The sequence below is a fragment of the Danio aesculapii genome, chromosome 3 (genome assembly GCF_903798145.1).
Source record: "Danio aesculapii chromosome 3, fDanAes4.1, whole genome shotgun sequence".
Lineage (NCBI taxonomy): Eukaryota > Metazoa > Chordata > Actinopteri > Cypriniformes > Danionidae > Danio > Danio aesculapii.
This window is the reverse complement of record NC_079437.1, coordinates 5,281,555-5,307,600: the sequence shown is the minus strand read 5'-3', so window position 1 is coordinate 5,307,600 and position 26,046 is coordinate 5,281,555. Positions and strand designations below refer to the sequence as shown.

Below are 26,046 nucleotides of genomic sequence, written 5' to 3'. Positions count from 1 at the left end.
GATGGTGTTAATTTTAGATCATGACGGTGTTGTTTCTAGTAATGATGCTGCTGTTGTTGATGGTGATGATGGTTTTGGTGATGTTGTTTATAATGACTTGTTTATGGTGGTGATGCTGGTGTTATTGATTGTGATGTTGGTAATGATGTTATTTTTGGTTATGGTGTTGATAAGGACAGTGTTGTTTATGGTGATGGTGTTGGTAATGACAGCGTTGTTTATGGTGATGACGCTTGTGTTATTGATGGTGATATGTTGGTGATGGTGTTGATAATGACAGTGTTGTTTATGGTGATGATGTTTATGGTGAGGGTGTTAGTAATGGTGTTGTTTGTGGTGTTATTGATGGTGATATGTTGGTAATGGTGTAGATAATGAAGGTGTTATTTAAGGTGGTGATGCTGGTGTTGTTGATGGTGATGATGGTTTGCTGTTCATAATGACTGTTGTTTATGGTGATGATGCTTGTGTTATTGATGGTGATATGTTGGTGATGGTGTTGATAATGACAGTGTTGTTTATGGTGATGATGCTTGTTATTGATAGTGATATGTTGGTGATGGTGTAAATAATGACGTTGTTGTTTATGGTGATGATGCTGGTGTTATTGATGTAGATGATGTTTATGGTGAGGGTGTTAGTAATGCTGTTGTTAATGGTGTCATTGATGGTGATGATGTTGTTTATGGTGACGGTGATTGTGATGGTGTTGTTATAGTGACTGTGTTAGTGATGGTGTTGTTATGGTGACTGTGTTGGTGATGGTGTTGTTATGGTGACTGTGTTGGTGATGGTGGTGTTATGGTGACTGTGTTGGTGATGGTGTTGTTATGGTGACTGTGTTGGTAATGGTGTTGTTATGGTGACTGCGTTAGTGATGGTGTTGTTTATGGTGACTGTGTTAGAGATGGTGTTGTTATGGTGACTGTGTTGGTAATGGTGTTATGGTGACTGTGTTAGTGATGGTGATGTTATGGTGATGGTGTTGTTATGGTGACTGCGTTGGTAATGGTGTTGTTATGGTGACTGCGTTAGTGATGGTGTTGTTTATGGTGACTGTGTTAGAGATGGTGTTGTTATGGTGACTGTGTTGGTAATGGTGTTGTTATGGTGACTGTGTTAGTGATGGTGATGTTATGGTGACTGTGTTAGTGATGGTGTTGTTATGGTGACTGTGTTAGTGATGGTGTTGTTATGGTGACTGTGTTGGTGATGGTGTTGTTATGGTGACTGTGTTGGTGTTGTTGTTTAATGTTGATGGTGATTATGATGCTGATGGTGTTGTTGTTTAATGTACATGGTGACTATGGTGGTGATGGTGGTGTTGTTTATTGTAGAAGGTGATTACGGTGCTGATGGTGCTCAGGGTGTGTCTGACCTGCAGCAGGGATCTCTTGAGGCGGTCATTGACCAGCTCAGTGTTGTTCTGCTCCTCCTCCAGCTCCTCCTCCAGCTGAGCGATGCGCGCCTCCAGACGCCTCCTTTCCTCTGAGCCCAGAGCACTGAAACACACACACAGGAGACACATTCACTGCTGCACTCCATGGGAATCACAACAACAGCACTACACACCACCAGCGTTACACTCTACCGTTGTTCATTATGATCATCTACACAAGACCACGTGTGCATTTCTAAAAACCCTCACCCTTTGGCTGCTTGGTTGTTAATCTCGTCCTGCAGCTCGTCTCTCTCCTGCTGCGCCTGTCTCTTAGCTCGCTCTGCAGCCGCCAGCTCCTGCACACACACAGGTCAGAGATCAGGAACAGACACACACAAACATATACACACACAAACACTCATATGCACACACAAACTCAGAGTAACACACAATTAAAACGCACTTAAAGACTTTCTCACACAATTAGCAACTCACTTGCTCGCACAAGCACACACTCACTAACACACGCACGCACTCTATACCTCCTGCATTTGGATCATCTCCGCCTCCATGCTCTTGACCTTCTTCTCGTTCTCTTTGCTCTGGGCCAGAATCTCCTCTCGGGACAGACGTGTGTCCTCCAGCTCCCGCAGCAGATCCTTCATCTGAGCCTGAACACACAACACAAAGCGGAGCGTTACAACACACACACAAATTACATTTAATATATTCATTTCTGATGCTGAGAAATGTGTTCACAGAGTATCTGCAGACCTTTTAATACCACAATGACAATTAAGACCAAACTGTGTAGTATATTTGTATAGTACTGAATTTGCCAATACAATTAGCCACAAGAGAGAGAAATAAACAATAAACAGCACCCCCCACCCCCACTGCCCACCCACAAATAGAATAACTTCATCCAGTTATATCAACTCATGTCTCATATTGATGTTAAAGAACTGTAGAGTTACAATGGCTGATGACAATAATAAATACTCCAATTGTGGTTATTTCTGTATATAGTTATTTAAGCTGCAGTTATATAATGTACTAAAATAATAAAAATATGAATTGTTTTCTTGACTTGCCAACAAACTATTTAAAAACAGCACATATTATGATTGAAATATTAATAATAGACAACGGGCGATGATGTGGCCGGGACAAGATACACCCAAATATGCACTATTATTATCTAATAACTCACCAGCCCGGATTATTATGGCATGATTAGGCTTATATTATGGATCTCGCACTATTTTGAGAGATTATTAGTCATGTTTTTGTCCTCAAACATGTCCTGTGTGTAGCACTAGCTTCTCTCACGTCTCCTCCAAAGCCTTCTGTTGTGTTTTGATGTGATTTCTGACTATTGTAGCGAGAAGGCTATAAACGGAGGTTGGAGCCAGCTCCAAGTGGGTGGGACTTGACCTCCAAGTGGGCTGTACAAACCTGGAGGTTTTATTTATTTAATGTCTTGTACATGACACGGAGTCCAATATTGTGCTTTATGAATGTCTATACCTACGCCAACCCTAAACCCAACCTCACAGTAACCTGTTGTGTTTTATTAACATCTACCCCAACCCTAAACCCAACCTCACAGTAACCTGTTGTGTTTTATTAACGTCTACCCCAACCCTAAACCCAACCTCACAGTATCCTGTTGTGTTTTATTAACGTCTACCCCAACCCTAAACCCAACCTCACAGTATCCTGTTGTGTTTTATTAACGTCTACCCCAACCCTAAACCCAACCTCACAGTATCCTGTTGTGTTTTATTAACATCTACCCCAACCTCACAGTATCCTGTTGTGTTTTATTAACGTCTACCCCAACCCTAAACCCAACCTCACAGTATCCTGTTGTGTTTTATTAACGTCTACCCCAACCCTAAAGCCAACCTCACAGTATCCTGTTGTGTTTTATTAACATCTACCCCAACCCTAAAGCCAACCTCACAGTATCCTGTTGTGTTTTATTAACATCTACCCCAACCCTAAACCCAACCTCACAGTATCCTGTTGTGTTTTATTAACGTCTACACCTACCCTAAACCCAACCTCACAGTAACCTGTTGTGTTTTATTAACGTCTACCCCAACCCTAAACCCAACCTCACAGTAACCTGTTGTGTTTTATTAACGTCTACCCCAACCCTAAACCCAACCTCACAGTATCCTGTTGTGTTTTATTAACATCTACCCCAACCCTAAACCCAACCTCACAGTATCCTGTTGTGTTTTATTAACGTCTACACCTACCCTAAACCCAACCTCACAGTATCCTGTTGTGTTTTATTAACATCTACCCCAACCCTAAACCCAACCTCACAGTATCCTGTTGTGTTTTATTAACGTCTACCCCAACCCAAAACCCAACCTCACAGTAACCTGTTGTGCTTTATTAATATCTGCTCCAACTACACCACCTAACCCAACCTATTTGTGCTTTAAGTTTCTCCCACTTGGAGGTCATTCAACCTACTTTTGGTGTAATCCCTCCCACTTGGAGGTCTCCAGGCTGCAGCGATAGCTACTTGGTTGTAGCTGTGAAATAACTCTAATTATTTGGCGGAGTGATATGGAGCTGTAATGCGCTCAACACCTGCCGGAACTACTTTAGCTGTGCTTTTATCTAACAATACCTTAGAGTGATCATCAGCCAATCAGGATCAAGTATTCAACAGAACTCTAGTATAAATGTTTAAAGCCGGTGTGTGTGTGTGTGTGTGTGTTTTACCTGCACTTTCTTGAGCTGTTTAAGAGCCTCGTCTCGGTTCTTGTTGGCCTGGTCGATGGCCGCCTCCAGCTCCTTCAGGTCCAGCTCCATCTTCTTGCGGGCCGCCATCGCCACAGTGCGCTGCTTACGCTCGTCCTCCAGCTCCATCTCCATCTCACGCACCTGAACAACACATACACAACAGCACATGTCCATCAGCACCATATACAGATCTGTGATAAAACACCCGCTATCTCAAAAACAAATCAATTCTAATCGATTAGATAAAAAAACTAAGCTGTTAATTTCTGTATATATATATATAATTAGTTATTTTTAAACAATATTTAAACAAAATTGAAAACAATGCAGCACAACAACAAAAGTGTCCATGTTATTTAAATATGATTTGTTATTTATGTTAGAGGTTTCTGATTGTTTAGTTCTGGTTTCTGGTTTTTGCTTTAGTTTTATTTTTTCTCTTTATTTATTTATTTATTTATTTATTTTTATTATTTATCTTTATTTATTCATTTTATTTATTTATCTGATACAATTTTTAAATTTATGTACACTCCTAATGCAGGTATGTTCAAAGTGTTTGGTTTTGATTGCTGACTGAATCGATTAACCAACACAATAAATGCAAAAAAAAAAATTTATCTTGGAAAAAATGATTATTATACACAAAAATAACTGAAATAAATTAAAATGTTTAAAAAATATGATAACTATTTAATCAGCTAATTGTTTATTTCCTTAATTGCATATATAAATATATATATATATATATATATATATATATATATATATATATATATATATATATATATATATATATATATATATGTGTATGTATGCATGTATGCAAGTATATATATATATATATATATATATATATATATATATATATATATATATATATATATATATATATATATATATATATATATATATATATATATATATATACACACATATACATACACACATATATACATACATGTGTGTGTGTGTGTGTATATATTATATGTGTGTGTGTGTATGTGTGTATATATATATATATATATATATATATATATATATATATATATATATATATATATATACACACATATACATACACACATACATATATATATACACACACACATATATACACACATATATATATATATATATATATATATATATATATATATATATATATATATATATATATATATATATATATATATATATATATATATATACATATACACACATACACATATAATATATACACACACACATATAATATACACACACACACACACACACACACATATAATATACACACACACACACACACATATATTAATCCCATACAAAATAGGTTTGTTTTGACATAATTTAAGTGTGTGTACAGTGTATATTTATCATGTACAGTATATATATATATGTATGCATATATTTGAGAATTTTTACATTTATATTTAGATGTAAATAATTATTGTAATATTATAACGAGATCATATTAAATGTTTAATTCATATGTCTATGATATGAAGTTTATATAAATTTAAATATCTATGAAACAAAATTGTGTGTAGTTTAGCGCTTTGGGTCTTAGAAAAGCGCATTATAAATAAAATGTATTATTATTATTATAGTTTTGTTTCCATGTATGTGTGTATCACATATACATAATACACACACACTTATATATATATTATGTAAAAAATCTTTTGCATTTACATTTAGTCATTTAGCAGACGCTTTTATCCAAAGTGACTTACTAATGAGGACAAGGAAGCAATTTACACAACTATAAGAGCAGCAGTGAACAAGCGCTATAGACAAGTTTCAGGTGTGTAAAGTCTAAGCAGAGCATTAGTAATGTTTTATTTTTTATTTTTTATATTATTATTAACTGTGTTGTTTTATAATTGTCTTTTTTAAGATTTCATTTTATTTTAAGATTTAAAATAATTCACTTTAGAAAATCTGAAAACCAGAAATGTCATTTAAATGTCAACTAAATAAAACAAAGATTTGCAAATGTGATCGTGCCATTAGTTTCCTTGTTTAATCATGTTGTACTATAGGAAATCTGACATTTATAAACACCCGATTAATGAAGGAAGCAATGCACAGATAAATAACTAGGGCCAGACGGACTCTGCAGATGTTTTTTGCCATTTCTGCAGAGAATTTTGGTAAAAACTGTGGATTTCTGCTGAATTATTCTGGGAGTTTCATAACTAAAACCTTAATATATGAAATAAAAATAATATCTTATTAACTTTTATTTAATGTTTAAAATGCAAATCCAATTAGATCCACTTTATTTAGTAAACAAAGCAAGTTTCTCATATAATATCTCTACTAAAAGACAGAAAATATTACTGTACAAACTGCACTGTACATAAATCAGATCAACATTTTCATATTAGTCAATAGTATTACTGAAATTAATTTAAAAACTGAATAAATATAGATTTACACACATTTACTCAAGTAAATAAACAGAATTAATGATGGGCTAAAAACCTGCGCGCACAGATTCCATGTGGGCCTACTCATGACTGATGAAGACGCAGTGTTAATAAGGTATATGCAGAAGGACTTATAGTGTTATAAAATCACTGCATTTAAGGTCTGATTTCTTTAAAAATCAATGATCTTTACTGCCTGATTGATATATGATAAGAAGTGGGTCTCAGACCGAACAAGAAGCACTGCATTCAATTCCATTGTCCCCTGCCATCTCTTTAAAATATGAACATGTATTTTACCTCAGTATTTTCAATGGAGTTTCTTCGCTCGCCTGCTGATCCTGATGGATTTTCATCTCATTTTACACTTGAACAACTAAACGAATGCTTGAGTCTATTTAACTGATTGTATTTAATTACATTACAACATCGATGCTGTAAAAGGAACCTTAGGAAATTGAAAAGTCACATAAACCATTCACCGGAGGTTCATCATTGGCTGAAAAACATAAGCTGTGCATATATAGCCAATAATGGAATATACCAGTGAATAATAAGTGAATAACCCCTGATGTACACGGTATCACGAGCAGTACCTGTTTGAGCAGCTGCCTCTTCTTCTCCTCGCCCAGCTCGTCGCGCCCCTGCAGGTCTCTCTCGTACTGCGCCTTCATGGCCTGCATGTTGACCTCCAGACGCAGCTTAGCGTCTTCAGTGGCCTGCAGCTCGTCCTCCAGCTCCTCCAGCTGAGTCTTCATCTCCTCCAGCTGCTGCTCCATCGCGCGCTTCGACTTCTCCAGATCGTGCACCTGCCAAACACACACAGCCAATAATGATGAGCCTTATTTTATAGACTCGTTTTCAATTAATGATTCAATAATTCAGGTTTCATTACTAGTTCAGTTCATAACTACTCCGTGACACATTTTTGATGGTTGTTTGTCGCCACCTATTGGTTAAACAACGCAACTGCTACAACTTTCAACAGCGTCAAGTTGCAGTACACTGAGATTTGAAGCTTTCCCCTAAACATCAGTGTTTATATCTGAACTATACACTGTTCTCCCTTTGAATGCAGCACATCAAAGGATTAATAAACATAAATCATCATCATTTATAATGGATGTTGCGTGTGTGTTTGAATTGAGATCCCGATCCTTTAATGATTACTCGTGCAGCTTTACACTGAATGCATTCATGCAGGATAAACAAGTACCGACAGAAAACACAGGGTTCAATTTAAGTTCAATTTAAGACCATTCATTCGTTTTCTTTTCCGCTTAGTCCCTTTAATAATCAGGGGTTGCCACAGTGGAATGAACTGCCAACTTATCCAGCATATGTTTTACACAGCTTATGCACTTCCAGCTGCAACCCATTACTGGGAAACAGCCATACACATTCATTCACACACATACACTATGGCCAATTTAGCTCACCCAATTCCCCTATAGCGCATGTGTTTGGACTGTAGGGGAAACCGGAGCACCCAGAGGAAACCCACGCCAACACGGGGAGATTTTTAAGACCATTATGAATGAAATATTAGACGTATGCAGGGCTAAATGCTAAGGATTTCTTCGAATATCCCAGTTAGATATGATTTTCACTTGCCCTATCAAAAAACGATTATAATTTAATACATTTAATAACACAATAATAATAATTTAGTTGGAATATTGTCAAATATATTCATTCACAAACCAAATCACCCTTACCAAGAACAGAACAAAACACAGCTGTCAATCACTTCAGTCTACAATAATCATATTAATTTAATAATAAGAATATAGCTCAGCTCAGGATCCTCAGGAGTAAATAAATGGAGAACTTTTAAACGAATGTTACTGTGAGGAAAGTAATTAAACGCTATTTTTAAAGAAAGGGTTCAACGTTTTATTGAGATTCGGGATTGTTGGTGATTGTATGAGTGTTAATGCCCAGATTGGGGAGCTATACATGAACAAACCGTACGTTCACACTGAAAGCAGCGAGAGCGTCAAAGGAGCAGCGCAGCGCGTGAGCATCAAGGAGAGTTGAAATCAAGTCAACTTTATGGTAATGAGCTGTGACGCGGTTCGGCGGCAACCAATCAGAATGAAGAAGTCCACCACTTGAGAGGAATCCAGAGAGCACAGTCACTGTGAACTTTGGTTCCGGCCACAGTTGTTCCCAAGGGTTTGATTATTGCAGTCGCCGGATTTCCAATCATTTCCAATGTTTTTCTTACAGGAACATACTTTAAACAAGTCACTGGCGAGTTACTGATGTGCATTAATGTTGTATATATTTATCTTTAAAAAAGCGGGAATCTCATGCGACAGGACAGAACAGTATTGCTGCTTCAGGATATTTCAGACATATGGACATATTGTATAATCAAGTTGAGCAAAGCCACACCACATGCAACTTGATCTTCCATTGTTAAAAGAATTTAATAAAAATCGCACAACATTTTCATGCTAGAAAGCATATTTTATGCAGGAATGTAACTGATATGCTGCAACGGCTCCTTTAAATACGAGATCAATGTAGTGAATTTTGACGCTCTTGCCGCCGGAGCTGAAGGCAGACAGCGTTGTCGCCTGGGCAGCCAGAGCGACCTGTGACGCTCTCACCGCCTTCGGTGTAAACGCACAGAAAGGAACATTAAGACCTGTTAAAAATAAAGAATTTAAGACCTACAACACAACATGTCAGTAGATTTAAGATGTTTTAAGGCCTAAAATTTAGCTTTTGAGATTGGAAACATTTTAAGAGCCCGCGGATACCCTGAAACACCTTTAATAACCTTTAATAACCTAAGAAAGCATTTAGATGCCTTCACAACGTCTTCCGTCTTCCTTATATTGTACAGGGAAGCCAAAAATCTTTCAAGCATGTGATTTGACCAACGCGTGAGGCGATCTCTCTGTGATCGGTACTAATGTAGGATTAATCTACAAGCAAAAAAGTTCATACTCTGCAGGTCACTTGCGTTCTGAACCGCGTGTTGTGTTCTGTAATACCCTTATTGACAGCACATAATATTAGACTAGATATTCTTCAAGACACTAGTATTCAGCTTAAAGTGACATTTAAAGGCTTAACTAGGGTAAATAGGGTAAAGTTAGGGTAATTAGGCAAGTCATTGTATAACAGTGGTTTGTTCTGGAGACAATCTTTGTTCTGTAGGCAATCCAAAACAAATATAGCTTAAGGGGGATAATAATATTGACTTTATAATAGCTTTAAATACATTAAAACTGCTTTTATTCTAGCCCAAATAAAACTAATAAAACTTTCTACAGAAGAAAAAATATTACAGGAAATACTGTGAAAATGTCCTTGCTCCATTAAAGATCACTTGAGAAATATTTATGTATTGCAGACTTACGCTCTTGCCCACGTCGTCTTTGGATGACACCAGATCCTCCATCTCGGCGCGCAGCAGTTTGTTTGTGCGGTCGAGCTCCTCCTTCATATCCGTGAGCGTCTCTAGCTCGCGCGCTAATGCTAGCATGCGTGTTTCCTTCTCGCGAGCCTCGGCCTCCGCGCGGTCACGCTCTTCAGCGTATCTAGCGGAGATTGACTTCTCCTCGGCCAGCATCTGGAAAACACACACACACACACACACACACACACACACAACACTTTGAAATCATGCTCCTTACACTCACAAAGACTAATAAAACGGCAAAACAATAAAACAAATAAAAGTTTTACAAGAAAAACACAGATTTGAAATAAACATCGGTATAAGATTTTACATATTTTGAAATGATTGTTTCTGTTTTTTAAACTCACAATAACTGATAAATTATTCAAATTCAATTAAATTAATATTTTAACTGTTTAAAAACAACAAAACTGGACAATTTAGTATCGCATGGTTAAAAATATGATATCAAAATGTTTTTATTTTTAGTGAGAATAGCAAAATAAACAATAAAAGACAATAAATAATAATAAATGTTAGAGAAATACTCATGCTTCATGTTAAAATACTTTTGTAACGCACTAATAAAACAAAAATGCATAAAATAAACATAAATAAAAAAATCTGTTTAATTATTTTAAAAAGCTCACACAAGACCAATTTATATATTCATAAAAACTTAATAACTAAACATAAAATGAATAAAAATATCAATAAGAAAGCAAAATATAACTGAACACAAAAATTTTTTTGCTTTATTGTTCTTGAATGTGATCAATGACCACAAATCCAGTCACAGGTGTGTTACTTTATGTCATGTAATGTGTGTATTCATATAGCCTATTTATTGTGTATGGCTATACACCCAAAGCGCTTCACAATAATGAGGGGGGTCTCTCCTCACCACCACCAGTGTGTATGATGGCAGCCACAGGACAACGGCGCCAGTGTGCTCGCCACACACCACCTATAGGTGGAGTGGAGAGACTAGAGCCAGTTCATTGGATAGGGATGATTGGGAGGCCAAGATGTGTAAGGGCTCAATGGAGGTAATTTAGCCAGGACACCGGGGTTACATCCCTACTCTTTACGAGAAGTGCAGAGGGATTTTTAATGACCACATTTAACGTCTCATCTGAAAGACGGCGCTCACTGACAGTATCCCCTTCACTTCACTGGGGCATTAGGAATCACACAGAGCGCAGGTTGGGCGCCCCCTGCTGGCCTCACCAACTCCACTTCCAACAGCAACCTAGCTTTCCCATGTGGTCTCCCATCCAGGTACTGACTACACTCAGTCCTGCTTAGCTTCAGAGAGTAACTGGGGTTTGGCTGCAGGGTGATACGGCGGTGGCTGTGTGTATTCATGCATCATTTGAAAGCTGAATAAACATCTTTCCATTAATGTATATTAATGTATCATGAATCTGAGGGTTCAAAAGAAAATCTAAATATTTAAACAAAAAGTGGACATTCCTGATCTAAAACTGAGTTTTAATATATTTACAGTAGGAAATTTACAATAAAACCCTCACAAACCCTAGGTGCAACGTCTAAAGCGCAGGGCGCAAAGGCATTAAGGGCGTCTCCGAATTCACTTTTGCTATTTTAAGGATGAAAAAATCCAATCTGCGCCATGGCGCATGGTCCAACAGGGTTGAGCTTATTCTCTTAATGAGTTCTGGGTGTGTTTTGAGAATAAACCTTTAAGAGTCAATTGCGTCACTCCATGGTGCATTTGCTATATGCATGGTGGACTTTGTACGTGGAAAAACAGAAGACTTAATTAGCGAGAAAACAGTTAAACAGAGCATCTGCAGCACGAAAATAAAGAGATTTTAAAGATTATATTAACATCTTTAATATAATAAACCTGAAGTGAAATCTTAATTTGGGCTGATTATGAAGCTTGTTTCAGTCCTCCAGACGGATTGATGCATCATTTGAAAGCTGAATAAACATCTTTCCATTGATGTATTATGTTTGTTTATGATGAGATAATATTTGGCTGAAATACAATTATACAATCATGAATCTGAGGGTTCAAAATAAAATCTAAATATTGAGAAAATCAGCTTTAAAGTGGACATTACTGATCTAAAATTGTGCTTTGACATATTTACAGTAGGAAATTTACAAAAGTATAATCTTTCCTTAATATTCTAATGATTTTTGGCATAAAAAAACAATAATTTTGATGAAAAAAAAGTATTTTTGGCTATTTTCAAAGCGATACCTGTGCAATATAAGACTGGTTTTGTGCTCCAGGGTCACAAATATTCTGATTTCACTCAGTTTCTATGGGATCAGATGATTTACAGCTGTACTTTTCAATATCTACTAATCACACTTCTCAATATGAGCCCTCCTCATAGATCCAACTTCCCCAAACCCATTAAAACTGAACTGAAGTGTTTATTGAAGAGAGTTCTTGCTGTGTTTTCTGTTAACACACATTAGTACATTTTATTGAATGGTCAGCACTTGGGGTTTTGTGTGTTCGTCTGATCGTGTTTGGTTGTTTGTACTATTAAAACATCTTTAATATAATAAACCTGAAGTGAAATCGTAATTCGAAGCTGGTGTTAAGCGAGTGTTGTTGCTGACCTGGTCAAACTTCTTCTGCTTCTTCTCCAGGTTGGAGACGATCTGCCGCAGATGATCCTGGTCCACCAGCATGTCGTCCAGCTCCTGCTGCAGGCGGGTCTTGGTTTTGTCCAGCTTGTCGAAGGCGGCGTTTCTCTCGTCCAGACGCTGAGACACGGCCTCCAGATCCCGCTGCACACGCTTCCTGCTCTCCTCCGCGCACTCCAGAGAGCCAGACTCCTGCTCCACCTTCTTCTTCATGTCCACCAGCTGTAACAAAATAAACAATGTGTAGATACGATGAGAGTACGCTCAGTCAGTCTAATATACACACAAGCAGATTTAGAAAAGACTAACTGCTGGATATAGATAAACATAAGACTAATATCGGTTCGATTAAATTAATTTTATATACAGTATATAAATAAATAAATAAAACAAAGACAACGGATATATAAAGTGTGTTAGTATAAGAAAGTCTAGAAGATAGAATATAAATTGTTAGCATTAGAAGACTGTGTTTTGGGTGGCCATTTTGAAGTCGGCCATCTTGGATCCAACTTTTTTTTTTCTCAATAGGAAGAGGGTCATGTGACACATCAAACTTATTGGAAATTTGACAAGAAAAAAAATGGTGTGCTTGGTGTGTGTGTGTATTTATCTATAAGTCACTTGTTTCTGTATGTGTGTGTGTGTGTATTCATCTTCATTTATATGCATGAGAGTGTATTTTTGTATTGTTGTGCATTTATTTGAGTGTCTTTGTGTTGGAGAGTTTGTTTCTGTGTGTACCTGCGCCTGCATGGTGCCGATCTGCTTCTCCAGGTTCCTCTTGGCCTCCTCCTCCTCCTCCAGCTGCTCCCTCAGGCTGTGTTGCTCGTCCTCCAGCTGACGCAGGCGAGTGTTCAGAGACAGCTTCTGACGCGTTTCCTCCTGCAGCACTTCCTGTGGACACACACACACACACACGCACACACTTGAGGTCAGTAACACACACACACCTGCAGGTATCCCATGATGCCTCAGTGTCTCTGCTGTACCTGCACGTCCTGCAGCTGCGACTCCACGGTGGAGCAGTCCTTGGACGCTTTGATGGACTTCCCTTCAGCGTCGCTCAGCAGAGTGTTGACGTTATCCAGCTCAGCCTGAACACACACACGCACACGTTAGCAGTGGCAGAACACTAGCTGCTACACTAGCTGTAGCTGCTAGGGTGTTGCTAGGCATGTGTAATGTTGTTACTCGGCAGCTGTGTCAGGGAGTTGCTGTGGTTTTACTGTGGTTGCTAAGCAGCTGCTAAGGTTTACAAAGTGACTATGAGGTCAATCCTAGGCAGTTGTTTGAGCATTACAATGAGTGTTGCCGATGTGTATCCGGTTTTTCAAGCACACTCTAATGTAGTTGTTAGGGTGTTGCTAGGCAGTTGCTATAGCGTTAGAATGTGGTAAATTGGCAACAGTTACTGTTTAAACACACTATTAAGGGTGTTCTTAGTGGTTGCTAGAGCGTTGCTAAGGTATTACTAAGTAGTTTCTAACATGCTGTTAAGGGGTTGCTTGGCAACTGTTAGGGTGTTCCGAGTGATTTTGCACTTTCAAGGGTGTTCTTAGTGGTTGCTAGGGCATTGCTACGGTATTACTAAGTGGTTTCTAACATGCTGTTAAGTGGTTTCTAGGCAGCTGTCAAGGTGTTTCAAGTGATTTTGCACTTTCAAGAGTGTTTTGAGTGGTTGCTAGGGTGCTGCTAAGGTACTACTAAGTGGTTTCTGACATGCTGTTAAGTGGTTGCTTGGCAACTGTTAGGGTGTTCCGAGTGATTTTGCACTTTCAAGGGTGTTCTGAGTGGTTGCTAGGGCATTGCTAAGGTATTACTAAGTGGTTTCTAACATGCTGTTAAGTGGTTGCTAGGCAGCTGTCAATGTGTTCCGAGTGATTTTGCACTTTCAAGAGTATTCTGAGTGGTTGCTAGGTTGTTGCTAAGGTATAACTAAGTGGTTTCTAACATGTTGTTAAGTGGTTGCTTGGCAACTATCAGGGTGTTCTGAGTGATTTTGTACTTTCAAGGGTGTTCTGAGTGGTTGCTAGGGTGTTTTTAAGAGTATTACTTAGTGGTTTCTAACATGCTGCTATGTGGTTGCTAGGAACCTATTAGTATGTTCTGTGTGATTCTGCACTTTCAGGCATGTTCTTGGAGGTAGCTTTGGGGTTTTCAAGGTGTTAATTGGTTTCTAACATGCTGCTATATGATTGCTGGGCAGCTTTTAGAAATTCTGACAACTCTTGGGTTATTACGGTGTAGCTATGTGGTGGCTTAGCAGTGGCTATGGCACTGTGACTGATTTCAACAGTGTTGTTAGGCTGTTATGATATAGTGTTGAAAAGGACGAAAGGTTGTTGCTATTTGGTTGCTATGTAGTTACTAGGGTGTTCTTTTTTATTAAAAAGTAATCGGGTGTTGCTAAGTGATCCCAAGGTAGATCCTAAGGTGTTTCTAAATGGTTGCCATAGACACCAATGGCTTGCTTGGTTTGGGACTTCTATGTTAAGCTGCTTTGACACAGTCTACATTGTAAAAGCACTAGGGTAATAAAGATGACATGAATATGACACTGCTGGGCTGTTTCTATGACATCAGTGTTGTGAAGTGTGATTGTGCGCACCTGCATCTTGGTGAGTCTCTCTGCGAGCTCGATGCGCTGGCGTTCGCTCTCGGTGTGTTTGACCTGCAGCTCCTGCAGCTGCGCCTCCGCCTTCTTCCTGCGGTGCTCAGACTCTCCTTTCCCCTGCATCAGCGTCTGCAGCTCGATCTGCAGCTCGTTCCTCTCTGACTCCAGGGCCTGCTTACTCTTCTCCACCGACACCTTATTCTGAGGGAGAGCGGAGGTAAACGCACGACTCACTGGGATGATCTTGATAGTGTGTGTATTTGTGTGTTTATTTGTGGCTGTGTGTGTTTGTGTCTTACCCGTTTGACCTGCTCCAGCTGCTCGTTGAGCTCATCGAAGGCCTGGCTGTGCTTCTGTCTGACCTCCGCCATCACCTGCTCGTGAACTTTAGCATCTTCCTCCAGAGTCTTCTTCAGCTGCGTCACTTCAGTCTCACGCTTCGTCCTGCAGCATTACACACATCCAGACCATACAACAACACATTAACTCTAAATTATTATTATTATTAGAGAAACTCTATTTTGTTACACATGTGTGTGTGTGTGTGTGTGTGTGTGTGTGTGTGTGTACCTGAGCTCCTGTTGTGCAGCTGTAGAGTCGAGTGTGTCCTCCAGCTCAGTCTTCAGTGCCTCCAGCTCCTCCCCCAGGTCCCTGCGATGTTTCTCGGCTTTGGTTCGAGCCGCTCGCTCCAGGTCCAGATCCTCCTGCAGTTCACTGAGCTGAGACTCCAGCTCGCGGATCTTCTTCTGGGCCAGATTCTTCTGCGCCGCTTCCTCCTCGATCCTGCAACAGCACACACCACAATTATGTTGGTAATGCTAAAACTGCATTAGCTTGGATCAGGATTTATCTAACAGACTGTCTGTCTGTCTATCTATTAGTGTTTAGTTAATGAAGAGGCATCATACTGATCAAAAGTACACTGTGGGGAATCACAAGGCTCAGTGCTTGGTCCTTTAGTTTTTACATCATAAACTACAAACAAACTAGCCGAGAGCGCCGTCTGCTGTTAAAACTAGCATAGAGCGCCATCTGCTATTAAAACTAGCCTAGAGCGCCATCTGATGTTAAAAACTAGCCTAGAGCGCCATCTGCTGCTGTTAAAAACTAGCCTAGAGCGCCATCTGATGTTAAAAACTACCCTAGAGCGCCATCTGCTGCTGTTAAAAACTAGCCTAGAGCGCCATCTGATGTAAAAACTAGCCTAGAGCGCCATCTGCTGCTGTTAAAAACTAGTCTAGAGCGCCATCTGATGTTAAAAACTAGCCTAGAGCGCCATCTGATGTTAAAAACTAGCCTAGAGCGCCATCTGCTTCTGTTAAAAACTAGCCTAGAGCGCCATCTGATGTTAAAAACTAGCCTAGAGCGCCATCTGATGTTAAAAACTAGCCTAGAGCGCCATCTGCTGCTGTTAAAAACTAGCCTAGAGCGCCATCTGATGTTAAAAACTAGCCTAGAGCGCCATCTGCTGCTGTTAAAAACTAGCCTAGAGCGCTATCTGATGTTAAAAACTAGCCTAGAGCAGCATCTGATGTTAAAAACTAGCCTAGAGCGCCATCTGCTGCTGTTAAAAACTAGCCTAGAGCGCCATCTGCTGTTAAAACTAGCCTAGAGCGCCATCTGCTGTTAAAAACTAGCCTAGAGCACCATCAGCTGTTAAAAACTAGCCTAGAGCACCATCAGCTGTTAAAAACTAGCCTAGAGCGCCATCTGCTGTTAAAAACTAGCCTAGAGCACCATCAGCTGTTAAAAACTAGCCTAGAGCGCCATCTGCTGTTAAAACTAAGCTCAAAATCAATTCCAGATAGATTCGCGACACATTCATTATTGATAACAATAATTACACTTCATAAGTAATCTAGCGTGCTGTGCGTATGTGTGTGTTTTGACCTGGCGAGTGCCTCCTGCAGCTCCTCCTCCTTCTTGGCGAGCTGTGCTTTGAGTTCTGCGATCTGAGCCTGGAGCTCTGCGATCTGGTCGTGCAGCTCCGTCGAGTCTCCCTCCAGCTTCCTGCGGTTCTTCTCCAGCTCCTGACGCTGCTTCTCCTCACGCCGCAGACGGTCTGGCGGAGGACAAAACACAGTCACACTTAATTATTACATACAGAAGACTATCAATATTCAAACATCACATCCTAATACAAGCAGAAAATCGTTCAATAGAGCCTCGTGGATATGAATTTAAGGAAAAAATCTTTATGGAGAGACCCACGATTAACTGAAGACCTTAAAAAAGTGTAAGCATCTGCTAAATGAATGAATATATGAATGTAAAGGAAGTGGTGAAAGTGAAAATGAAAGTGTGGTTCTCACCCTCCAGGTCGGTGATCATGGCCTCGTGTTTGTTCTTCAGTTTCTGCAGACTCTTGGACTTCTCCTCCTCCTCCGCCAGGTTTGTGGTGAACTCTGCGATCCGCTCCTCCATGAGCTTCTTTTCCTGCACGACCAGCACAGAGACAGTGTTCATACAAACCCACATCCCAAAAACAGATTATAGTAATTAATCATAAATACTGTGTGTTTTTGAACCAGAGTTATACTGTATTTATTATAGCATTTCAACCACTTCCCATTCAAAAATAGACTAATTACTTTGGTTGTTGTGTTACCATAGCAACTATAGAATCACCACAACAGATTAATTACTTTGGCTGTTGTGTTACCATAGCAACTATTGAATCACCACAAGATTAATTACTTTGGTTGTGGTGTTACCATAGCAACTATTGAATCACCACAAGATTAATTACTTTGGTTGTTGTGTTACCATAGCAACTATTGAATCACCACAAGATTAATTACTTTGGTTGTGGTGTTACCATAGCAACTATTGAATCACCACAACAGATTAATTACTTTGGTTGTGGTGTTACCATAGCAACTATAGAATCACCACAACAGATTAATTACTTTGGTTGTTGTGTTACCATAGCAACTATAGAATCACCGCAACAGACTAATAACTTTCGTTGTTGTGTTACCATGGCAACTACATAATCACCACAACAGACTAATTACTTTAGCTGTTGTGTTACCATAGCCACTATAGAATCACCGCAACAGACTAATTACTTTGGCTGTTGTGTTACCATAGCAACTATAGAATCACCGCAACAGACTAATTACTTTCATTGTTGTGTTACCATGGCAACTACATAATCACCGCAACAGACTAATTACTTTGGCTGTTGTGTTACCATAGCAACTATAGAATCACCGCAACAGACTAATTACTTTCATTGTTGTGTTACCATGGCAACTACATAATCACCGCAACAGACTAAATACTTTGGCTGTTGTGTAACCATAGCAACTACAGAATCACCACAACAGATTAATTACTTTGGTTGTTGTGTTACCATAGCAACTATAGAATCACCACAACAGACTAATCACTTTGGTTGTTGTGTTACCATAGCAACTATAGAATCACCACAACAGATTAATTTCTTTGGTTGCTGTGTTACCATAGCAACTATAGAATCACCACAACAGACTAATCACTTTGGTTGTTGTGTTACCGTAGCAACTATAGAACCACCGCAACAGACCAATTACTTTGGCTTTTGTGTTACCATAGCAACTATAGAATCACCACAACAAACTAATTACTTTGGCTGTTGTGTTACCATAGCAACTATAGAAACACAACAGAATAACTACTTTGGTTGGTGCGTTACCATAGCAACTAGATTCCCCACAACAGATTAATACAAACACTGCACTTGAATATGCTTCAAAAGCGTTTGCTCTAAACCTTATCAATTTTCTTTTTAATCAATAAAATAAATATTGCCAAATGACGAGGTTTCCCTTTGTTGAACTTCTACTAAATAATCCTTTTTTTTTAAATTCACTCACAAAACCAAAAACACCTCATGTCAGTGTAATTTGCTTCATACAGAAATCATTTTTCTTTTAACTGAAATATTTTACTATATTAGGGTATTGCTGCAAAATTGACACATTTTCATTAGACGTATTTTGTCATTTCCATTAGCACAATGCTTAGGGTGATAGAAACACAGCTACTGTCACTATAATCGTATCAGTGCACAGACCTTGGAGAGTTTGTTATTCTGGTCGTCCAGCACCATCACGTCCTCCTCCGTCTTCTTCAGTTTGGCCTCCATCGTCACTTTCTCCAGCTGCAGCTTCTGTCGCGCTGCTTCCTCCTCATCCAGCTGCTGCTCAAGATCCTATTGGTCAAAAAAACACTACTCAGCCAATCACAGCACATAACTTAGCCCCTGAGCCAGTGAAAGGTGAGTAAATGTTAGAATTTTCAGTTTTCTCACTATCCTTTTAAGCCAATCACAGCACATCACTCAAACATTCAGCCAATCACAGTGCATCGCTCATCTTTTAAGCCAGTCACAGCACATCACTCAGCCAATTACAGCTCATCGCTCAGCCATTCAGCCAATCACAGAGCATTACTCATCCTTTAAGCCAATCACAGAGCATCACTTAACCATTCAGCCAATCACAGCACATCACTTAACCATTCAGCCAATCACAGCACATCACTCAGTCATTCATCCAGTCACAGCGCATCACTCAGCCAATAACAGCACATCACAAAGCCATTCAGCCAATCACAGAGCATCACTCATCCTTCAAGCCAATCACAGCGCACCACTCAGCCATTCACAGCGCATCTCTCAACCATTCAGCCAATCACAGTGCATAAGTGATCCCCTTAGCCAATCAGAGGAGGTGGTTACCGCGATGTTCTGCTGCATCTTCTTCTTCTCGGTCTGCAGGTGGTTTGCTCGCTCCTCCTCCTCCTCCACTCGAGCCTCCAGGTCGTGCAGGATCTCCTCCAGCTCCTGCTTCTTGGCCACCAGCCGGTTCCTCATCTCATCAGCCTCAGCACACAGATCCATCTCGGCCTGCAGCTGCTCCTGCAGAGCCATCTTCTCTGCGTTCAGCTGAAATCAACAACATCAACACTCACACTGTCACACTGTCACATCACACTGGGGGAATTTCCCTGGTTTACTGCAGGAGTACAGTACTGGTCAGAGTTTCTCACCTGCTGCTGTTTGACCTCCATCTCTACAAGCTGCTGCTCCGCCACCTGCTGCTTCTCCCGCACTTTACTCAGCTCCTCCTCTTTGGCCTGCATTTCCTCTTCCTGTCGGCTGACCTGCAGCAGCGGCTTCACCTGAAACACACACACACGGCATCAGTACAGAACACACACACACATGCAGAGCAGCAGGGCTCATGTGTCAGTTTGTGAGTGGCTAAACCTTAGTGAAGAGTCTCCACCACTGCCAGTTCCTGAGCTTCAGGTAAGCAGCACAGTTCCTCTGGATCACACGCATGGCTGTCAGCTGCTGCTGCCGCTTAGCGAATGCTCTGCAGGACACACACACACCATTATATACAGATGTTAAAGTATTAGAAACCAATCCAGCATGCCATAGTAACCTCTCAGAAAAACCTAAAGAGGCTAGCCTCACCCTAGCAACTACCCAAACACCTGTCAACCACATTACAATGCTCTAGCCTTTACCTAGCAACATCGGAGTAATCACCCTGAACACCCTAGCAACAGCATAACAATCATCCATCAAAGCATCCCTAGAAACTGGCTAGCAACCAAACAGCAATTGTGGTTTAGCAACTGTCTAGTGGCACCCTAGCAACCACCAAAACAACCTAGAAACTAGCTGAAAACCATAGATTGTGGCCTAGAAACCTCAAGTACCATCGAAAAAACTAGCTGAAAGCCACACAGCAATTATGGTTAAGCAACTGCCTGGTGACACCCAGGCAACCACCCAAAACAACCTAGAAACTAGCTGAAAACCACAGAGATAGTGGCCTAGAGACCCCAAGCATCGCCCTAGACACTAGCTAAAAACCACACAGTGATTATGGCCAAGAAACTGCCTAGCAACAACCTAGCAACCACTCAAGAAACTGGCTAGCAGTAGCATTCACATAGCAATTATGGTTTAGCAATTACTTTGTGACACTCCAAGAACCACCCAGAACACCCCATAAATTGGTTAGTTATAACAAAGCATTTATAGCAAAGCAACTGGATAGCGACACCTTAGCAACCACAAGAACACCCTAAAAACTAGATGAAAACCCACAGATTAGCAAATCTTAGCAACACCTCATCAGCTACTCAGAAAACTTAGTAAAAGCACGGCAACCCCCAGAAAACCATAGAAACTTGATAACTGTTACACAGAAATGCCAAAGTAAGCACAGGAACACCCTTGCAATGACTTCAAAAACCCCATTACCTGTCCAGTAGCACCCTAGCAACCAACTATAATACCCTAGCAACTAGTTGAAAAGGATTAAGGCTTAGCAGCTGCCTATTGACACCATAGCAACCAACCAGAACACAATAAAAACTGGCTGAAAACCAAACAACAATTATGGCCTAGCAACTGCTTAGCAACACCCTAAAAACTTGCTATTACATAACAACGGCAAGGTAGGCAGCTCGAACTCCCTAGCAGCAAGCTAAAAACCTTACAGAATGCGAAGCAACCACCCTAGGACATGGCTGTCAATGCCTTATCAAATGCCTTGTAGGCATCCAGAAAATCTTAGACCTTGCTTAATGACAATGTAACAATTACAGCCTAACAACTGCATAGTGACACCTTAGCAACCATACAGAACACACCAAAAATAGTGCAACTAGCAACCAGAACAACTGTCAACCAAACACGGAGCAGCTTCCCTTTAGCTGATCAACTCTAGCAGTAAATAACAACATAATTACAGCCTAACAACTGCACAGTGACACCTTAGCAACAGTCCAGAACACCCAAAAATACTGTAATAACTAGCAACCAGAAAACACAAACTGTCAATCAAACACGGAGCAGCTTCCCTTTATCTGATCAACTCTAGCAGTAAAAAACAATACGACAATTACAGCCTAACAACTGCATAGTAACACCTTAGCAACTACCCAGAACACCCCAAAATACTGTAATAACTAGCAACCAGAAAACACAAACTGTCAATCAAACACGGAGCAGCTTCCCTTTATCTGATCAACTCTAGCAGTAAATAACAATATGACAATTACAGCCTAAGAACTGCATAGTGACGCCTTAGCAACCACCCAGAACACCCAAACAACATCGGAATCAACTGATCAACTCTAGCAGTAAACGACAACATAAAAATTACAGCCTAACAACTGCATAGTGACGCCTTAGCAACCCCCCAGAACACCCAAACAACATCGGAATCAACTGATCAACTTTAGCAATAAATAACAATATGACAATTACAGCCTAACAACTGCATAGTGACGCCTTAGCAACCACCCAGAACACCCAAACAATAACAGAACCAACTGATCAACTCCAGCAGTGAACTCCAGCTGAACCCAGATCAGTTGTGCTGGCACTCACTTGCGGGCGACGTATCCCCGGCACCAGGCCTGGAAGTTGATGATGACGTCGGTGATCTTCATGTCCCGCTCCTCCTCCAGGTGAGCCAGAACTCCGGCGCGGAAAAACACTTTACTCTGACCGATGCGGTACAGGTTAGGGTCCAGCTCCAGAGCTCTGATCTGACACGCAACAAACACAGACACACATTAAAAACTGCGTGGACATATTAAAAGCGAAAATTAAACCAACAATAAAATGACAAAAATATAAATGGAAAAAAATATTATTATTTAAAAACAAAACTAATTCAACATATTATCAAGAAATCTTAAGGTATATTAACAACACTAAACAAACACTAGTGATGATGATAATAATAATAATAAGAATAATAATAATAATAATAATAATAATAATAAGGACGCACCAAAGGGAAAATCAGCCTCAAAACCAAAAATTCTGAATGCACGTAATGTCAAAGTTTTAGGAACAACAAATAATAACTTGACTTCTAGTTGATTATTTGGTATCAGAAGTGGCTTAAATGAAAGACAAAGGCCTCTAGATGACGCTTATTTTACCACAATAACATATGATCATGTCTTGATTGTGAATGATTTCATTAGGACAGTAAGCTCTGACTCTGCTTAGACTAAAGTCTGCTCACTGAACCTTCAATAATGTCCAGTATAGAATATGTGCTCATGCTGCAGTGGAAACAGAATGAATATTGTGTCTGACTCCATCATGAGCTTGGAGGACTGCATCCATACATCTCTGCAATGACTCAAATCACTGATTAATAAAGTCATCTGGAATGGCAAAGAAAGCCTTCTTGCAGGACTCCCAGAGTTCATCAAGAGTCTTTGGATTCATCTTCAACGCCTCCATGCTCAATAATGTTCATGTCTGGTGACTGGGTTGGCCAATCCTGGAGCACCTTCTTTGCTTTCAGGAGCTTTGATGTGGAGGCTGAAGTATGAGGAGCGCTATCATGCTGGAGAATTTGCCCTCTCCTGTGGTTTGTAATGTAATGGGCAGCACAAATGTCTTGATACCTCAGGCTGATGGATCTCTCGCACACGCCCATGCTGAATGTAACCCTAAACCATGATTTCTCCTTCCCAAACTTGACTGATTTCTGTGAGAATCTTGGGTCCATGCGGGTTCCAGTAGGTCTTCTGCAGTATTTGTGATGCAGTTCAACTGATGATTCAACAAAAAAAAAAATTCTGCCACCATCCAAATGATCAACTAGAAATCAAGTTATTACTTGTTGCTCTTACAACTGGGATCGATGACAAGGCTTTTGTCAGGTCGTGTATGTGTGCGGCACAGGTCATTAAAATGAATGTGTTTCATAGAGCAGTGCTTTCCACATCCGGTGTGAAAGTTGATAACTTCAGCTAATGTTTTCATCCATTTTTCTCTTTTGACCGAAAGCCAAAAATGCCATTTTTGTAATTAATTTGGGTGGAGTACTTTGAGCGAGACGGGAACTCTGAGGTCAGAATCATGAAAAAAGCCCAATGTGATTAATTCATTAGCAAAATATAATAACATGGGCAGCATTAAGTTAGTTGTTGTTTTGCCCTCTTTTGGTGAAGAGTAGTACTGCACAACTTTGCTGTGTGGTGTGCAGCAGATGATATTTGTTTTATTCAAAAATATGAAGAATCAGGACACTGGATTTATCATTATTTCTCACTCTTATGCCTGTTTTCACCCACAGCCTTCACATGACTGTCTTTTTTTAATGTATATTGTTTGGTTTGTACTGACAATGACAGATTAATTCATTCATTCATTTTCCTTCGGCTTAGTCTTCTATTTATCAGGGGTCGCCACAGCGGAATGAACCGCCAACAATTCCGGCATATGTTTTACTCAGCGGAAGCCCTTTCAGCTGGAACCCAGTACTGGGAGACACCCATACTTATACACTACGGCTAATTTAGTTCATCAATTCCCCTATAGCTCATGTGTTAAGACTGTGGGGGAAACCGGAGCACCCGGAGGAAACACACACCAACACGAGAACATGCAAACTCCACACTGAAATGCCAACTGACCCAACCGGGACTCAAACCAGCGACCTTCTTGCTGTGAGGCGACAGTGCTGACCACTGAGCCGCCCCAACAATTTATTTATATGTGTTCTGCTTGTCTTCTGTTACTAATAGACCTAACGTCTGGATAATAAGGTTGATTAATGATGATTATTTATTATTTGATTGAAGTCAATTTGATTGACTGCAGATCGTCCCCAATTTTCATGATTTGATCAACTCCCTGCAGTTCCCTTATGATCCTGCAGGGGTTTAAATGACGTCTAATGATTAAATTGATATCGTTTAAACATAAAAATGCTCTCACCATCAGCATACAGGCCTGTTTGCCGTCCATGAATCCTTTGGGAATGGAGTTTGGCGTGAGGATCTCATATCTGACCGAAAAACAAACCAACATTAAACATTACAATTTCCATATACAGATGAAGTCAGGATTACTAGCCCTCCTGTAATTTTTTTTACCCCCAATTCAGTACTCCCAATTCAGTACCCTAGTATTCAGTGACATTTAAAGGCTTAACTAGGTTAATTAGGGTCAAGTTATGGTAATTAGGCAAGTCATTGTATAACAGTGGTTTGTTCTGTAGGCAATCCAAAACAAATATAGCTTAAGGGGGCTAAAAATATTGACCTTAAAATGGGTTTAAAAAAATAAAAACTGCTTTTATTCTAGCCAGAATAAAACAAATAAGACTTTCTCCAGAAGAAAAAACATTATAGGAAATACTGTGAAAATTTCCTGAATCTGTTCAACATCATTCGGGAAATCAGATTAATAATGTATTTATCATAACTTTGACTTCAAATGTATAATTTGGAGTTCAAACAGCCCCTCTTGAGAGATAATTTAATGATAAAAGTCTAAACATAAAGGTGTATCTGTGAGTAAAAGCGCAGTGCTACCTCTGTCTGAACTCCTGGAAGACGATGCGGTTGGGGAATCCCTGTCGGCAGATGCGGATGCCCTCCAGCACACCGTTACAACGCAGCTGATCCAGGACCAGGTGAGGGTCCAGCTTACCCGCCTGACACACACACAGAGACATTTAAATTGCTGTCAATACATGCACAGTATTAACTGCAGATGTTTTCGGCATGACATTAATTTCGTCATCAGTCAGTGAATAGGAGATAACGACACATAATGTTTGTATGGACACTAGGGTTGTCACGATACTGGAATTCGGTACCCATCGATACAGAAATGTTGAAAACATCCATTTCCCGCTAACATTTGAGCACGTTCTTATGCTGTGTTAACACCAGACGCGGAAGAAGCGCCAAGCACGAGTGATTTACATGTTAGGTCAATGCAAACGCGCGAATAGACATCCTG

General features: G+C 39.9%; 1 protein-coding gene across 2 annotated transcripts in view; it reads right to left on the bottom strand.

Annotated features, from left to right (window-relative positions):
* LOC130220722 (myosin-9-like) overlaps nucleotides 1-26,046 on the bottom strand; it is a 102,124-nt gene that overhangs the window by 5,530 nt on the left and 70,548 nt on the right. For both annotated transcript variants that reach the window (XM_056452948.1, XM_056452949.1), the window contains 21 exons: nucleotides 25,614-25,735; nucleotides 25,015-25,084; nucleotides 22,657-22,817; nucleotides 20,512-20,620; nucleotides 20,292-20,423; nucleotides 19,981-20,187; nucleotides 19,315-19,452; nucleotides 17,567-17,690; nucleotides 17,145-17,316; nucleotides 15,825-16,037; nucleotides 15,554-15,698; nucleotides 15,249-15,455; nucleotides 13,630-13,734; nucleotides 13,382-13,534; nucleotides 12,611-12,859; nucleotides 9,962-10,174; nucleotides 7,182-7,394; nucleotides 4,130-4,291; nucleotides 1,924-2,052; nucleotides 1,649-1,737; nucleotides 1,379-1,502 (listed from right to left, as the gene is read on the bottom strand). In XM_056452948.1, the coding sequence (XP_056308923.1) occupies nucleotides 1,379-1,502; nucleotides 1,649-1,737; nucleotides 1,924-2,052; nucleotides 4,130-4,291; nucleotides 7,182-7,394; nucleotides 9,962-10,174; nucleotides 12,611-12,859; nucleotides 13,382-13,534; nucleotides 13,630-13,734; nucleotides 15,249-15,455; nucleotides 15,554-15,698; nucleotides 15,825-16,037; nucleotides 17,145-17,316; nucleotides 17,567-17,690; nucleotides 19,315-19,452; nucleotides 19,981-20,187; nucleotides 20,292-20,423; nucleotides 20,512-20,620; nucleotides 22,657-22,817; nucleotides 25,015-25,084; nucleotides 25,614-25,735 (3,237 nt within the window). The remainder of the gene's footprint in view (nucleotides 1-1,378; nucleotides 1,503-1,648; nucleotides 1,738-1,923; nucleotides 2,053-4,129; nucleotides 4,292-7,181; nucleotides 7,395-9,961; nucleotides 10,175-12,610; nucleotides 12,860-13,381; nucleotides 13,535-13,629; nucleotides 13,735-15,248; nucleotides 15,456-15,553; nucleotides 15,699-15,824; nucleotides 16,038-17,144; nucleotides 17,317-17,566; nucleotides 17,691-19,314; nucleotides 19,453-19,980; nucleotides 20,188-20,291; nucleotides 20,424-20,511; nucleotides 20,621-22,656; nucleotides 22,818-25,014; nucleotides 25,085-25,613; nucleotides 25,736-26,046) is intronic.